Here is a 15,145-nt window from a genome sequence, read left to right on the forward strand (position 1 = left end):
CTAATTCCTTTTGTTTTTTTTTAAACCAAAAGAATCTAAAAAAAAGTTGGGGTTTCTTCAGATGCACTAAAATGGACTTTTCCTCCAGTAACTGCTAACCACGAAAGGCAGAATTCAAAGGACTTCCACTTTTTATGATTTCTGTTTAGTTCTGAGCATGTACAAGGCTGTGTAGGACCCCATTTCTCTGTATATACTATTCCAGTTCCAAATAACCCGTGTAGAAAGCGCACTGTGCTGCCCTCTCTCCTTAGATCTTCAGCTGTGTCGCTGCTTCCTGGGGGTGGGTGGGTCTGAGACAGGAGGAGAAGCTGTTGAAACGAGGGCCATGAATTTAGTTTGTTTGCCTTTCTGTTTGGTTTGGTTTTGTATGGGTTTTTTTATCAATTGGGCAGCTCCCTTTTCCACAAACCTTTGTGACTGTAGAACTATTGTAGAGAAAAAAAGAAAAAAAAAAAGTTCTTTTCTATATATAAAAAGAAATTATCCAACGCAGTAATATTGGTACCTACCATTTTTTCACTTCTGTTTAAAAAAAAAAATGTATTTTTAGCAAGATAACTTGGGTAATCTTCTAAAAGAAATTAAAAAAAAACTCACTGTTAGTGACTTCGATGCCTTTTAAAAATAAGAGCTTTTTCATTTCATTCCATCTTTAAAATTTTTTATCTTTGTTGTAGAATATTAAAAACTATTTTAAGAAAGATAAAATTCTCTTTAAAGAGATCTCTAGAGTGTGTGAATAGGAGCTCCAGATGCCTCTAAAAGCCGCATGTACAAATGAAGCTGAGTCTATTCCTGTCTGTTTATATTTGCTTTTCCTGTTTTGTAACCTCTTTGTACTTTGTTCATGGTGACTTGTAAGCTAAGGGGAAGGGGGTGCCTAGATGCCTTTGTAATTCTCCATGTCATACGCTCCTGGCTGGATGGTCTCCCTTCCTCTCCTTGTATGTAATATCACTTTTTTTTCCCCTTTCTAGCAAGTACTTTCAAAAGAACTCTGTACATTTTAACATAAAAAAAATAAATTATGTTGAGCCATTTTGGATGTCAGTTGTGCGTGTAAATTTTTGTTCTTCCCATTTGAGTGGTGAATGCTCTCCCTTGCTCCTGGGACAGTGATTCCCTGTGGGCTTTTCACTTTTCACTGGAAGAGAATTCATTTATGACATCTCTTGATCATGGGTGACCGTGTTCACAGGGGTCTTGTGTTGAGGGAAGAGATGTAGATCTCACTCCATGTTTCAGAAGGCTGATTTATTATTTTATGATATAATTACATTAAAACTATACTAAAAGAATAGAAAAAAAGCATTTTATCAGAAGGCTGGCTAAGAATAGCAAAGAATGATAACAAAGGTTTGTGGGTCAGGCTGAGAGTCTGAGCCAGCTGGGCTGTGATTGGCCATTAATTAGAAACAACCACATGAGACCAATCCCAGATGCACCTGTTGCATTCCACAGCAGCAGATAATCATTGTTTACATTTTGTTCCTGAGGCCTCTCAGGAGGAAAAAATCCTAAGGAAAAGATTTTTTATAAAAGTTGTCTGCAACAATCATGTTAATTTTTATCTAGAATTTCCAATTAGAGAAAAAGAAGACCAATCTTGAAGCTTTTCCAGAAATCACCACCTTCAGATTCCTCTTTGCCAAGGCTGACCAAAACCAAGCATGGTCCTGGTTTTTATCAACTTCAATTTGTAATTTTGACTTGAGTCCTTTAAAACTGGCAGTGAGTGTTTGAAGTTTCCTCCATCCCTTCCAGCTGCTCTTCCATCTGCAATGAGAACCAGGAGGAGGAGGAGGAGGAGGAGGAGGAGGAGGAGGAGGAGGAGGAGCCATTTCACCCAGCAAGGTTTGCCCTGCAGCTTTAAGGCACATTGGGATCGTTGGGCTGCGCATTCTCCACAAGCTCAGAGCTCTCCCAACGCTAGAGGGAAGCACAGATCCAGCATGGCTGTGATCAACGCTTGAATTTCCCTGTGACAAACACGATCATCCTCAGAAAGGAGCCACTGCCTCGGCCTCCTGTGGCCCAAGCCATGAAAAGACTCAGTGGCCACCAGAACCTTCCAAAGGTTTTTCCACAGAGGTGCTGTCACAAGGTTTTCTTCAAGAAGGCAACATATAAAATGTTTTTATAAATATTTTATGTTTATAAAAAGCGTTATTTGATCATACAGGCTGAATTGTTAATTAAAAACTAACAGCAAAATACCCAGCCTCACTTTGTGTGGGCTGACTTGGTGACAGCCACACTTGCTTGGAGCCATGAACAAGGTGACTTCTTTTTTAGAATCCTGGCCAACAATGTGTCAAATCCTACCATTAGAGAATGGTTTGGGTTTGGTTTGATTTGGTTTGGTTTGGTTGGGTTTGGTTGGGTTGGTTTGGGTTTGGTTTGGTTTGGTTTGGTTTGGTTTGGTTTGGTTTGGTTTGGGAGATTTCCAAGCCAAAACAGGTTTGAAATGTGGCTGTTTTGAAGAGCATCAGCCTCTGGTAGCACAGAGCATGGTGTGAACAATTCCTCCTGCAGGTTCTTGACCAACAAACTATCAAATCCTACCTTTAGAGAATGGTTTGGGTTTGGTTTGGTTTGGTTTGGTTTGGTTTGGTTTGGGAGAATTGCCAAGCCAAAACAGGTTTGAGATGTGGCTGTTTTGAAGAGCATCAACTGATCAAATGATCAAATCCTACCAATTAGAGAATGGTTTGGTTTGGGTTTGGTTTGGTTTGGTTTGGGTTTGGTTTGGTTTGGTTTGGTTTGGTTTGGTTTGGTTTGGTTGGGTTTGGTTGGGTTGGGTTGGTTTGGTTTGGTTTGGTTTGGTTTGGTTTGGTTTGATTTGGTTGGGTTGGGTTGGGTTGGTTTGGTTTGGTTTGGTTTGGTTTGGTTTGGTTTGGTTTGGTTGGGTTGGGTTGGGTTTGGTTTGGTTTGGTTGGGTTGGGTTGGTTTGGTTTGGTTTGGTTTGGTTTGGTTGGGTTGGGTTGGGTTTGGTTTGGTTTGGTTTGGTTTGGTTTGGTTTGGTTTGGTTTGGTTTGGTTTGGTTTGGGAGAATTTCCAAGTCAAAGCAGGTTTGAAATGTGGCTGTTTGGAAGAGCATCAGCCTCTGGTAGCACAGAGCAGGGTGTGAACAGTTCCTCCTGTATTTTCTGCAGGTATCACACTGTGGACATGGGGAGATTTGCTCTATTCAACACTCTCAGGTTTGCTCTAGTTAATAGGTGAACCAAAGTTTCTGCTGCCAGCTCTCAGTGTGCAGGAAAGAGTTTGAATTATTTCAACAAATTACTGCCTGGGAGACTGAAGTTGTGGTTCTTGAAAGAAACTGAAAGGAGAATGATCTGAAAGGGTTACAGCATTCTGAAAGCTCATCAGCGAGATAATTCAGAAAAAGCTAAAAAGAACTGAACCATCTTAATTAGCTCAGGGGAAGAGCTCCTTGCTGAGATCCAATCTCTGCGAGAAGGAGAGGAATGCAGATTGACAGAGGCAGACCAGGCTCAAGCAGCTCAGGTGAGGCCTGCAGCATCTTTTATCAGCACAGCTTGTCAGCCAGAATAATTCACCTAAAAATAGATGTCTGGAGTTGAGCTCTGAATGTAAAATCCTTCTGCCCCGAATACAGAGAATCTCAGCAACAACTTCACCAAACGTTGATTTTTCTCCTAGAGCAAGGCAGGACTTCATCTCTTGAAACAGGTGCAGAAACACCTTAAAACAGAGAGTGTCAAGAATTTATTTCCATGTTTCCTTCCTTATGGGGAGATTCTATTCTGTTGGACAGCTCTGTGGCACATAATGACCCCGTTTATAATTTTGTGTCATAATTTTCCTAAGGGTTTCTCTGTCAGTATTTGTTTGTTCTCCCTTGCCAAACACTTTGCCCTGTGAACCCTGGATAGTGGCTGTTGTCACTATGTCAATATGTCATTTGTGTCACATAGAATCCCATTTTGTGATTGAAGTAACAGATTTGTCATATTAAAAAAAATCAATTTTTAAGGAAAAAGTTATATGGTGCTGTGTGACAAATAATTAAATAAAATTAATGAACATTTTCTACTAATATTTTGGCTAATATATGCACATGGTACCTTGCAGCTAAAGGAGAAAGTCTGTTTAGTGAAAATGCCATTTTACACAATAGGAACAAGAGATCATCTACAATCCCAGATACTTCCCAAACAACATCTCCAAAGAAGATAAAAATTAATGTTGGACAAAAAAAAAAACATTTTGTGGTGAGATAAGTGAAATCATTATTTTATTTTATTTTATTTTATTTTATTTTATTTTATTTTATTTTATTGTAAAATAAATTTCATCTTCATTTAGTCTATTTCACAAATTCTTTGTGACGCATTTTTAGCTTCAATAACTTGAATTTTTTTGTACAATTTTGTAGTTATTATTCTATGAGAGTGTTCTAGGGAGCAGTTCAATTTTTTTTTTGACTATCAAAAAACTCTGCAATCAGTTAAGACTGCACTTCTTTGGACGCATCTTTCTGCAGCTTTCAGTGTAAACACTGATGTTCTGGTCACCAAATTCCTCTCAGAGTTGGTACTGGAGGAGCGATATCTCAGAAGTCAAGTCCGTGGTTGGTTTATGAGACCAGCCTTTAAGGCCCGCAGGTCCAGCAGTGAATGGCTGAAAAGGCCTTTTGGAGCAACACAAGGGAAAGGTAACAGTACTGAAAAAAACCTGAGAATTAGAGGCCATTGCAGATAACCTTGATCATCTCTGTCCATCCAGCTGTGCCACAGCACTTTGATCTGTTTGGAAGGTTCTGCTGGTCACAAGGACCTTCATCATGATGCCCACAGGAACCTGAACCATCATGATGTCCACAAGAACCTTCATCACTGTTTTCCACAAGAGCCTTCATCACTGCTGTCCGCAAGAACCTTCATCATGCATTCTGCACAGGGCTCAGGAAATCCAGGCAGGAAATGTTGGTGCAGAAGGAAGACAGAAAAGGGAATTGTGATGTTCCAGGGTAGAACTGACTGGAAGCTTGTCGCAGATACCTTTTTATGAAAAATCCTTTCCTTAGGATTTTTCCTCCTGAGAAGCTGGGAGGCCTCAGGAACAAAATGCAAACATTGATTATCTGCTGCTGTGGAATGCAACAGGTGCATCTGTGATTGGTCTCATGTGGTTGTTTCTAATTAATGGCCAATCACAGTCCAGCTGGCTCAGACACAGAGGCCAAGCCACAAGCTTTTGTTATCATTCTTTCTTTTTCTATTCTTAGCCAGCCTTCTGATGAAACATTTTCTTCTATTCTTTTAGTATAGTTTTAATGTAATATATATGATAAAATAATAAATCAAGCCTTCTAAAACATGAAGTCAGATCTTTGTCTCTTCCCTCATCCAGGAACCCCTGTGAACGCTGTCACAGAAGCTCTGACAGTTTATGTACAACTGGAGATAACTGTGTTCTAGTCAGGGTCTCAAGAATACAATAGTGCTCCGGGTAAAATGATAAGGAAAATGAGTTTTAACAGGGAAACCTTTCTAGCCCTAGAAAAGTGCAAGTATCAGCTGCACTGGTAAAAGCTCTGCATCAACTCAAGTGCACCTTCCTTTTCTGGGGATGGCAGATGATGCTTTTGGTGTCTTCCAGGCTATACCTGAAGTGCGTTGGATCAATAACCCCTCTGAGCTGTGCTGTTAACTTGGAACAGTAAATCCCAGGCTGGTTTTGTGAGTAACTTCTTTCTTAGATGGCTTTTCAAACTCTGCCCTCTGAGTTCATGAAGTGTCCCTGTTCTTTAACGCAGCTGCTTTTTATTCCAGCCTCTTGTTTGGAGCATCTGGTAACACTGCATAAGGCTGGAGCAGGAAAAGAGAAATTGATAACTGAGGTCTCACACATTCCCCTGCACAGGCTTCTCCCTGCTCAGAAAAGGAGCAAATGGGTTAGCGGGTTAAAAGCAGCAGTGACAAAATAAAAAGCTTTCCAGGAGACTCCAAGGCTCAACAAAGTGGTTGAAGTGCCCAGAGCTGGTGGGCTCTGCTCCTTATTCCCAGAGCAAATGTAGGAATTTTGCTTTTTAGCAGCTGAAACATCTCAGCTTAATGCCCGCAGCGTTCTCCAAAGCTGCAAAGCCTGGCCAGCCTCAGCATCTTCTCCATCAGTTCCTGGTTATTTGCCTGTGCAGAAACCCAGGAATTTTGCTTTTCAGCATCTGAGACATCTCAACTTCATGCCCACAGCATTCTCTGAATCTGTGAGCATGCAAAGCCTGGCCAGCCTCAGCATCTCCGTCAGTTCCTGGTTGTTTGCCTGCTCCTGCTCTGTGCTGGCTTCCAAGGAGTTAAGTAAACTAGCAGAGAGCTGATTTAGTCCAACATCTCGAAGTGAGGCACTCCCAGTGTGTTATGGTTAATTTTGACAATAAATTATGTTAATTATTATGGTTAATTTTGACAACTGCCATCAGTTATGGCAATGTTTCCTCAGCCTCAGTCCCCAGCAAAGCACTCGTGTGGAGGAGGCTCAATTAGGTTGATAATTTTTTATTTTATTATTATTATTAGGGTGATGGTCCTACTGAAAGGAGCTCCCAGCTCCCTCCTGGCTGTGGAGCATTTAAATTCTGCAGCTTCCATTTAATTTTGTGATTTTTTTTCTTTTCCCATGGGCATTGAGAGAACATTGCTATAAAAAGATGTGCAGCTGTATCTAGACTTGAGTGTATTATTTATCGATGTGGGAAAAATACACAGAAATAAAGCTGTACCAGGAAACACATTTTAGAATTTTATCATTTCCTGTCCTTCATATTTTATCAGGACCTTCTCTATGTTATCAGTCATCATATTCTTTCAAAACTATATAAAGTGCTAAGTTTTTCCCTGATTTTAGCACTCCTTGGTCTATGGGTAAAGCAACAGAACTGAGGGAACTTCAAAGGGAAAAGAAACAAAGGAGTAAAAAATGCAGAAAATTTACTCTAGCAAAAAAAAGTGACCTACAATGTGTGCACAATTAAGTTTGCATCTCAGCTTCTCACCAATCTAAATAACCTGTGACTGTGAGGTATTTGCTGAGGAATTGACATTAATCCCTGCTTTGCCATTTTTTATCACAAAAGGACCACAACTGCCCAGAATTTGGGGAGCCAGTTCCAGAAAAGTGCAGCATTTGCAGAGTTCCACCTGTGCAGTTTTTCCATGGGTGCTTTGCCCGTGGGTTTGCACCTAGGAAATTTTTTTGGCAAGGGACAAGAACTGAGCTGATAAAGGCAGGGATGCTCAGGAGCACACCTTGCTGCAGGTGTTGGTGTGGTCCCCACGAAGAGCCCACCCCAAAAACGCCATCCTGGTTTTATCCTGGTCCCCTGACACACTGGTGGTGCTTTGTGCAGGAACCAAAGTCAAGAACTGAGCTGATAAAGGCAGGGATGCTCAGAGGTGCCTGATAAGCACACTTTGCTGCAGGTGATGGTGTTTGCACCCATTCCAAGGGACAAGAACTGAGCAGAAAAAGGCAGGGATGCTCAGAAGCAAATTTTGCTGGAGATGATGGTGTTTGCACCTTGGCAATGTTTTTTCCAAGGCACAAGAACTGAGCTGATAAGGGCAGGGATGCTCAGGGATACCTGAACAGATAAGCACACTTTGCTGCAGGTGTGTTCCCCACAAAGAGCCCACCTTAAAAAACCCATCCTGGTTTTTTCCTGGTCCCTTTACACACTGGTGCTTTGTGCAAGAACTGAGCTGATAAAGGCAGGGATGCTCAGAGATGCCTGATAAGCACATTTTGCTGGTGATGCTGTGGTCCCCATGAAGAGCCCACCCCAAAAACCCCATCCTGGTTTTATCCTGGTCCCCTTACACACTGATGCTGTGTGCAGGAGCCAAAGTCACTCCTGCAGGCCTCCAACACGGAATTGTTTGTGTTTTTGGAAAACAGCAGCAGGAGGAATGCAGGGCTCTGTGCAGAGCAGGCATGGCTGACTCTGGGTACCCTCAGAGAGGATTTGAGCTCTGGGGATGCCTGGCCAGGCAGGAGCCGGCAGCTTGGGTTTACTTTGCTGCTGCTGCTGCTGCTGTGTGAAGAGCAGAACCGAACCCTTCATTTCTGCCTCCTGCTCACGGCTCAGATCCCTCCCCTCCCCTCGCTGCTCAGTCAGCGGGGAGATGCGAGCAGGGAAGGAAGGAAGGATGCTGCTGAGCCGCACTTTGCTCCAGCACTTGGCACATCCTTTGCAGAATCTGCTGTTTCCTGAGCAGGGACGCTGCCTGCCTGCCTGCTGAGCAATGCAGCCATTCCCCACTGCTCCCTTTGCAGGAGGATGGAACCATAACCGGGAGAGTGAGTGAGCGATGCGGCTGCTGCTGCTGCTGCTGCTGCACACAGCCTGACTGCGAGGAAGAGAATTGGAGAGCCCGGAATATGTGCCTGCCTCAGCAGGCACTGCAGTGGAAAAGCCCCTGACTGAAGAGATGCAGCTTGCTGCTCTTTAGGCATCGCTACAGAGAACTCGGGAGTCGGATGAAATGCATCGGCCTCCTTCTCCACCGCTCCTCTATTGTCATCAGGCATTAATTGCTGGGAGTTATTTTCCTTCCTGTGGCTGACTGCCTGCAGCTTTTTTCCCCACTGCAGGAGAGGCAGTGAGGGAGGGAGAGCACACCACCAGCCCAGCGTCCTGTCCCACCAGAAGGCTCCTGCCTGCGTGATGTGCCAGCACGGCCCAGGGCTGCTGCAATGGTGCAGAGAACCTCTGGAACACCTGGATTTGGGATTATTCGTGGCTCATAAAGTGGTCCCAGCTTCCATCTAGCAACTACCTGGAGACGCTGGCTGTCCTTTGGGGCTTACTGACTGCTTCCAATTTTCCTCCCATCGCTGCTTTCACACTCATCTGGGTCGGCAGCGTTTGAGCGAGGGGAACGCATTCCCCCGGCCAGGAATCGCAGGGTGCTGCACAAAAAGTGCAGGTGTGAGCTCTGGAGGGGACTGCAGCGTGACCAGCCATGGCTCAAGCCGCTAAGCAGCTGAAGAAAATCAAAGACATCGAGGCTCAGGCTCTGCAGGAGCAGAAGGAGAAGGAGGAATCCAACCGCAAGCGCAGGAACCGCTCTCGGGACAGGAAGAAAAAGGTCAGTGCTGCTGGGGTTTGCAGCCCTGCAATGAGCCTGTGCTGTGTCTGGGGGCACGGCAGGGTGGGCACAGCGTGGCACAGGGGCACAAAGGTCCCTGCACAGGGCTGTGTGCAGGCAGCATGTCGGATATGGCAGAGGAACAGTCTGGCAAACACAGGACAACTTTTGGGAGCAGAAATCTGCTGTTTACCCTGACAGCTTGCGGGGAGCTGGGGGAGAGAGGGAGGGAGCACAGATATAAAAATCCTCATGAGGGGTAAGGGAACTGAGGGCTTTATCCAGGCAGCTTACTAGACCCAGTAACAGATTTGATCTCTAAGATAAAAATCCCGTTTTCTGGCTTCCTTCAGTTTCCCACAATTGCTTTGTATGTTCAGGGCTTAGGAACGTGAGACCCCCACCCCTTTTCTGTGAAGGACTCATTTTGCTGCCCACCCCATCCCTTGCTTGACCTGCACCAGGATATTGAGAGGGGGTAGGATATTCTTGCCATGCAGAATATTGAAACCAGGGCACAGCAGGAGCAGACTCCTGACAGAGAAGGCATTTTTGTGCCGAGCTCTGTGGGTTCTGCTGCTGTATCTGTGCATGGGACAGGGGTCATCCAGCAGGTGAGGGGAATCAGGGACAGCACAGAGGTGTCTGTCCCTCCTGCTGATACCAGCATGCTGTTTGGAGCTCTAGATCCTCCCTGAAAAGTCACTTTTGGCAGTTTTTTCCTTGCTGCACGAGTGGGCATGTTGCTGAGGTAGCTTTGCTGCCCCTTGAAGACCTCTGGAACCTGATTGTTCTTATCTCAGCATGCTCTGAGGGTTTCTGTGCCATGCACCAGTGCAGAAAGGCAGCGAGGAGAGAGGTGAAGCCAAGGATAGTCGAGGATTTCTCTGACAGGAGGTTGTGACACAGAGATTCTCAGGTGGGCTCCTCCTCTGCCTTTGAGTGCTGGAGATTTCCATGTGCCCCTGTGAGCAGGAGCCTCACAGCAGAGCTGTGCTGGTGGAACATCCTCATAGCTGGGCCCTGAGGGTGCTGAGCAGAGCCCTGATTGTCCTAAAGCTGGGCCAGGGCAGCCTGGACAGGTCTGTGACCACAGAGAGTCCTTAGTGGGCACATCAGGGCAGATGTGAGGCCTGCAGGCAGCAGCTGGGGGGTTGAGTGTGGGGTCTGCAGTGTCAGATCCTCCTTCTCCACTGATAACAACTGCTGAGAGCTTGCAGGCTGCTCCCTGCAGGGCCTCTTGCACTGGGAGCTGATGGAGCAGCTTCCCTGAGGGCTTGGAAGGGGATGTGGTGTGAGGAACCACCACACCAGGACGTTTTTCTGGTGTCTCTTGTTATCCCTGCCCCAAAGCCTCGGTGTCTCCAGTGCCGGTGTTTTTCCTGTGCAATCTCCTTGGGGCCAGGCAGGATGTGCTGGAGTCTCTCTGCCAGGATGTGCTGGAATCTCTCTGCAAGGATCTGCTGGAATTTCTCTACCAGGACGTGCTGGAATCCCTCACCCTGCTTTGCTGCAGTTCTGGGGGTTTGGTCTGGGTTTGCTCAGTGCCTGTTTGTGCCCTGTGAGCTGCATGGGACTCGTGTCCTGCCCATGCCCAATGCCCCGGCAGCGTCTGCTGGGATGCACTGGAACCACTGAGGTGTCACTGACTCCTTCCTCTGCCCCTCCTCTTCCTCCTCTTCCTCCTGTCAGTGCCTGCCAGCTGTATCCTGCTGTGTACACAGACTCAGTGGATCATTGATTTCTGGTTGAGCCCACCAAGCACAGCTGAAATGAAAGTTAGCAGAGGTATAACTTATGATCCAGGAAAGCCTTAGCATGACACAAAGCAGAGGAGATGGAGATGATGGCCTCAGAAAGAAATATCTTCTCATCCCATTCCATGAGAGCTGCTGTTATGCCTTCAGTTTAATATCCATTAGAATTTCCTGGAGTTTTTGTGTGGTTGTATGTGTCCCATGAAGTGCACGGTTGTATCCTGCAAGAACCTTGTGTTCTGTGACACTTAGAGGCAGTAAATTCTGTTATTTAATCCTGTATTGCCCAAAAACCTTCTCCTTGGATGGTTGTATTTGTACAATCTCCATGGTTGTATTTGTTGCTTTCCAGTTTCTGCAGCAATTTCTTGAGTTTTGTGTCAAGTGCAATTCCTTGGGTTTTGTGTAATGATAACCTGATTGACCTTGTTCTGTCCATGTGTTCTCCACCTCTTGTTTGCCTCCTGGCACCAGCACAGTCCAGATGTAGAACCTTGTCCCTTCTCCAACATTCCCTCCAATATTCCCAATATTAAGATGATGACAGCTGAGCTTTCATTTGCCTGCATCAGGGATTTAAGGAATGGCTCCTTGCCACTCCTCCAGGCTCCCTGTCCATTCCAGGAATATTTCTGCTTTGGGCAGAGCTGCCAGGCATGTCCTGAGGTGTTCCTGCTCTGCAGAGTGCTGGGGGTTGTCTCAATCTTAGGGTCACCCCAGAGGCCAAGTTTTCAATATTTCTGCGTGTTCCTACATTTAATGGAAAAATGAGGACTTCCCAGGGCTGTGGCATGATGTGTTTGTGACTTCTGGTGAGCCCTGCAGACAAATAAGCAAAATAGAGTGTGAGTGAACACAAGATCACTGCTATTAGAGAATGTGCCAAGCATCTCTGGGCTGGCTTCTTGCTGCTCCAGCTTCAAATCTCTGTGTTTTCTGTAGATGGGCAGTTTATGGGGGACCAGAGCCATTCTGTCACTGCTGCAGGAGTTTCTGCACTGACAGGGAAGCAGGGATTGACAGGAGCAATATCTGTGCTTTGGGTGCAGCTAAATGTCTCCTTTTTGTGGTTTTGAGAGGCAGCCATGGGTGAGAACTCTTCCTTCCCTTCCCTGCAGATGTGGTGAGGCTGCCTCAGCAGGAAGGGAAATCATGAAGATCACTTCAAAGGCAGTCCTGGCTTTGCCAGGGTCAGTGGGCAGCACCAAAACACATTGGAAAAGTGGAAAAGTGGAAAAGGGGTGTCCTGACAATGTTTGTGAGGCAGCTCTGTAGCTTGTTATGTGAACACAGTTATTTGAGTTCTTTTTGAGTTGCATGTGACCATTGTAGTTAAGGCAGAAAATGGACCAAACCCCTTGCCAGGAATTCTGGAAGCATTGGCAGAGCTCACCAAATGGGTTAGAAAGGGCCCAAACTGGGGCCCAGAGCACTTGGCTTGCCCTTCATCTCTAACATAAATATTCAAGCAACTTGCAGCTGTTCCAGGTGGTCCACAATTCTGGTGGCATAACCTAACTTTAACTGAGACTAATCAATAAAAGTTACTACTTCCATGAAAATCTTTCTTCCTATTGAAGTGTACTTATCCTGGTACTAAATTCACCCAAATATTTGAGCAAGCACAAAGAGGGGCAGGCACCTTCATATTCCTCTTTACAAAGGTGCAGATTCCAGCTGCACTTCTCAGTGGACATAAAGGATTCATGGAGCAGGAGGCTGGAACCTCTAAAATGTGTTTGATAAGAGTGCAAATAGCAGGAGGACTTCCAATACTCTGCAAAGAACTCCTCAAGTGCACATGTCAGAGCATATTCAGGCTCTGTGCAGCATAACTGGGGTTAAAGTATTAAATAACAATCTAACCCAAAGCTTGAAGGGAAATTCTTGTGGTGATTCCTATCAGTGTTTAAATTGTGAAAGATGTGATAGATCCTCTCAGAACCTTCAGAGCAAACTTTGCTTGGGAACAAGGTTGCCTGAATTTACCACTTTTTCTTTTCTTCTTCTTCTTCTTCTTCTTCTTCTTCTTCTTCTTCTTCTTCTTCTTCTTCTTCTTCTTCTTCTTCTTCTTCTTTTCCTTCTCCTTCTCCTTCTCCTTCTTCTTTTTTTTCTTTTTTTCTTTTTTCATTTTTTCTTCTTTGATTTTTTCTGGCAGGGGGGCAGGGAAGGTAAAATAAGGAACAAAACTCTTTTCTCTTTCTGCTTCTCTCTACTTTCTTTGTCCTGCAAGTGTTCAAGAGTGAGACAGTCTCTTGCTATGGATTTGTAGAGCATCTCCCACAATGAGTTCTTGAATAGTAAGTGATTCCTAATAAGAAACTCCCTGCCTAAAACTCCTTGGCTTCTTTTCTGGTTGCTAGTTTCCTGAAAACAGCATGCAGATCAGCCTGAGGGCTCGTGGATCTCCACATTTCAGTCTGGCACCCATCCTTGGTGCTGTACTGCTCTGCATGGAAATGTTTTAGTGCTCAGGATTACACACTGAAACACATCCTGCCAGGAGGGTGCTTTGGGGAAGGGAGGCAAGAAATTTGTGAGAGTGGGTTTGGATTTAGTGGGGAAGTGAGAGCAAGGTGTTTCCATTTGGCAGGAGCTCTTCCATTTGGCAGGGACAGAGCTGGAGTGAAATGGTGGGGAAAGCTAAGGGAGGGCAGAGGATCAAGTGACCCCCTTCCTGTATTCAAACATGGATAAGGGATAAATGTGGGCAATTAAAAGGCTGATAATGACTGTCAGAAGAATCTCTGAGCTGAGCTGCGTGAGGTAGAGGCAGCGCTGAGCTAATTGGGGCGACGTGGAGGATGCTGATGAGAATGTTTCACATGGATTAATATCCCCCTCCTTTGGAAGCTGGGGAAATGTGGTATCTCGAGCAAGTCAGGCAGGGTTTGGACCAACAGCCACAAACTCAATCAGACAGAGAGGCAATTACAGATGATGATTCCTCAGAAGGACAGTCACACTGTGCGGGGTGACTGCGCCTGTGCTGTTTGTGTGACAAGCAAAAGAGGCCACAGCCACTCAATTCACTGATAGGGTGTATCAGGGTGGTCTGAGCTCGGGATTCTGAGACAGAAAACCAAGACACCTCAGTCAGAATTATGCAATGAGCACACGAGAAACTGGGGTGAGAAATCGCTGCTGGAGCGCTGCCAAGGAGCAGCCGCTGGGTTTGTTCTGTCTGCATCCCTTCAAATGCTGCTCCTTTGCAGCAGCCTTCAGCTCGCTCTGGGCTTACAGAGGATGCTGAGAGAAGAGTGATGCAGACAGAAGGAGGGCAGAGCATTTCAGCACACCCAGCTGCAGATGGCTCAGAGCATCCCAGTGATGACTGGATTCTGAGCTCTGCTGTGTCCTGCTCCCATGGATGGTCACTGTGCCATCGCTGGATTGCTGAGATTCCTGCACTCAGTGGCTGTAGGTGCTGCCAGGGCTGTGGCATGGCTGGCTGTGAGCCCCCAGGGCCCTCACTAGCTGCTGGAGGTGTGCTGGTATTTACCTGCAAGCTGGAGCTCAGCAGCAGGAGAAAGGACCTTGCTGAAGCACAAGAGCTGCTTTGTCTCCTTTCCCCATGATGGAGGGATGAACAGGAGCAGAAAATGGGCAGCTGGATGTGAGGGATGCTGGGCAGGAGCAGAGCCCACTGCTGCAGGGATGGCAGAAAGCACTGGAGAGGGATGTTGGTGCTATTCTGCACTGCTGCTCTGCAGCCTCTTAAATTATTCAGGTGATAACAGCATCTGTATGTGCCTGGTGAGCCCTCTGTGCTGAAAACGAGGTGAGCAGCCTCTGAAGCCTTGCAGCATTCAGAAATGCGTCTCAGGAGCAGGTTCTGTTCAAGCTGTGCCCTGTCCCCTGGCCAGGACATCTGCCCCAGGAGGGCACTGGCTGAATGCAGGCAGCAAACGCTTGCAGGAGCAAATGCTTGCAGGAGGGTGAGCACAAAAGGCACGAAAATCCTGCGTGTGACAGCCTGGTGGGCTCGGTCTGTCCAGCACAGGAAGCCACCTGCAGTGTGGTGATGCTGAGGTAGAGCTGAGATCAAAGGAAGGCAAGCTAGGTCTGAGCTCAAAAGAAAGCAGATTTACAGAGTGCTAAAATTAGAAGTTTAGTCTGAATCATGCTAATTTGTTTTAATTGTCTAATGTGTCAGGGTTGTTCAGAAATGTAATCTTTCTGTCATGGTCTGGAAAGGTGCAGCATCACCAGGGGTGTGATGGATCAAGGATGGTGGAGATTTCTGGGTTTCCTGGCCTATTTTAC

The 15,145-nt window shown here is 45.9% G+C and overlaps 1 protein-coding gene across 10 annotated transcripts in view; it reads left to right on the forward strand.

Moving 5' to 3' along the window:
• Nucleotides 1-8,104: 8,104 nt before the first annotated feature.
• ANK1 (ankyrin 1) overlaps nt 8,105-15,145 on the forward strand; it is a 67,505-nt gene continuing 60,464 nt past the window's right edge. For 6 of the 10 annotated variants that reach the window (XM_064731064.1, XM_064731067.1, XM_064731068.1 and 3 more), the window contains exon 1: nt 8,106-9,122. In XM_064731064.1, coding sequence (XP_064587134.1) covers nt 8,997-9,122 — 126 coding nt within the window. In that variant the 5' untranslated portion in view covers nt 8,106-8,996. Of the gene's footprint in view, nt 9,123-15,145 lie in introns of all 10 variants that reach the window. The other 4 variants (XM_064731066.1, XM_064731065.1, XM_064731069.1 and 1 more) reach the window with 1 other exon arrangement.

This window comes from Zonotrichia leucophrys, chromosome 22 (genome assembly GCF_028769735.1).
Source record: "Zonotrichia leucophrys gambelii isolate GWCS_2022_RI chromosome 22, RI_Zleu_2.0, whole genome shotgun sequence".
NCBI lineage: Eukaryota > Metazoa > Chordata > Aves > Passeriformes > Passerellidae > Zonotrichia > Zonotrichia leucophrys.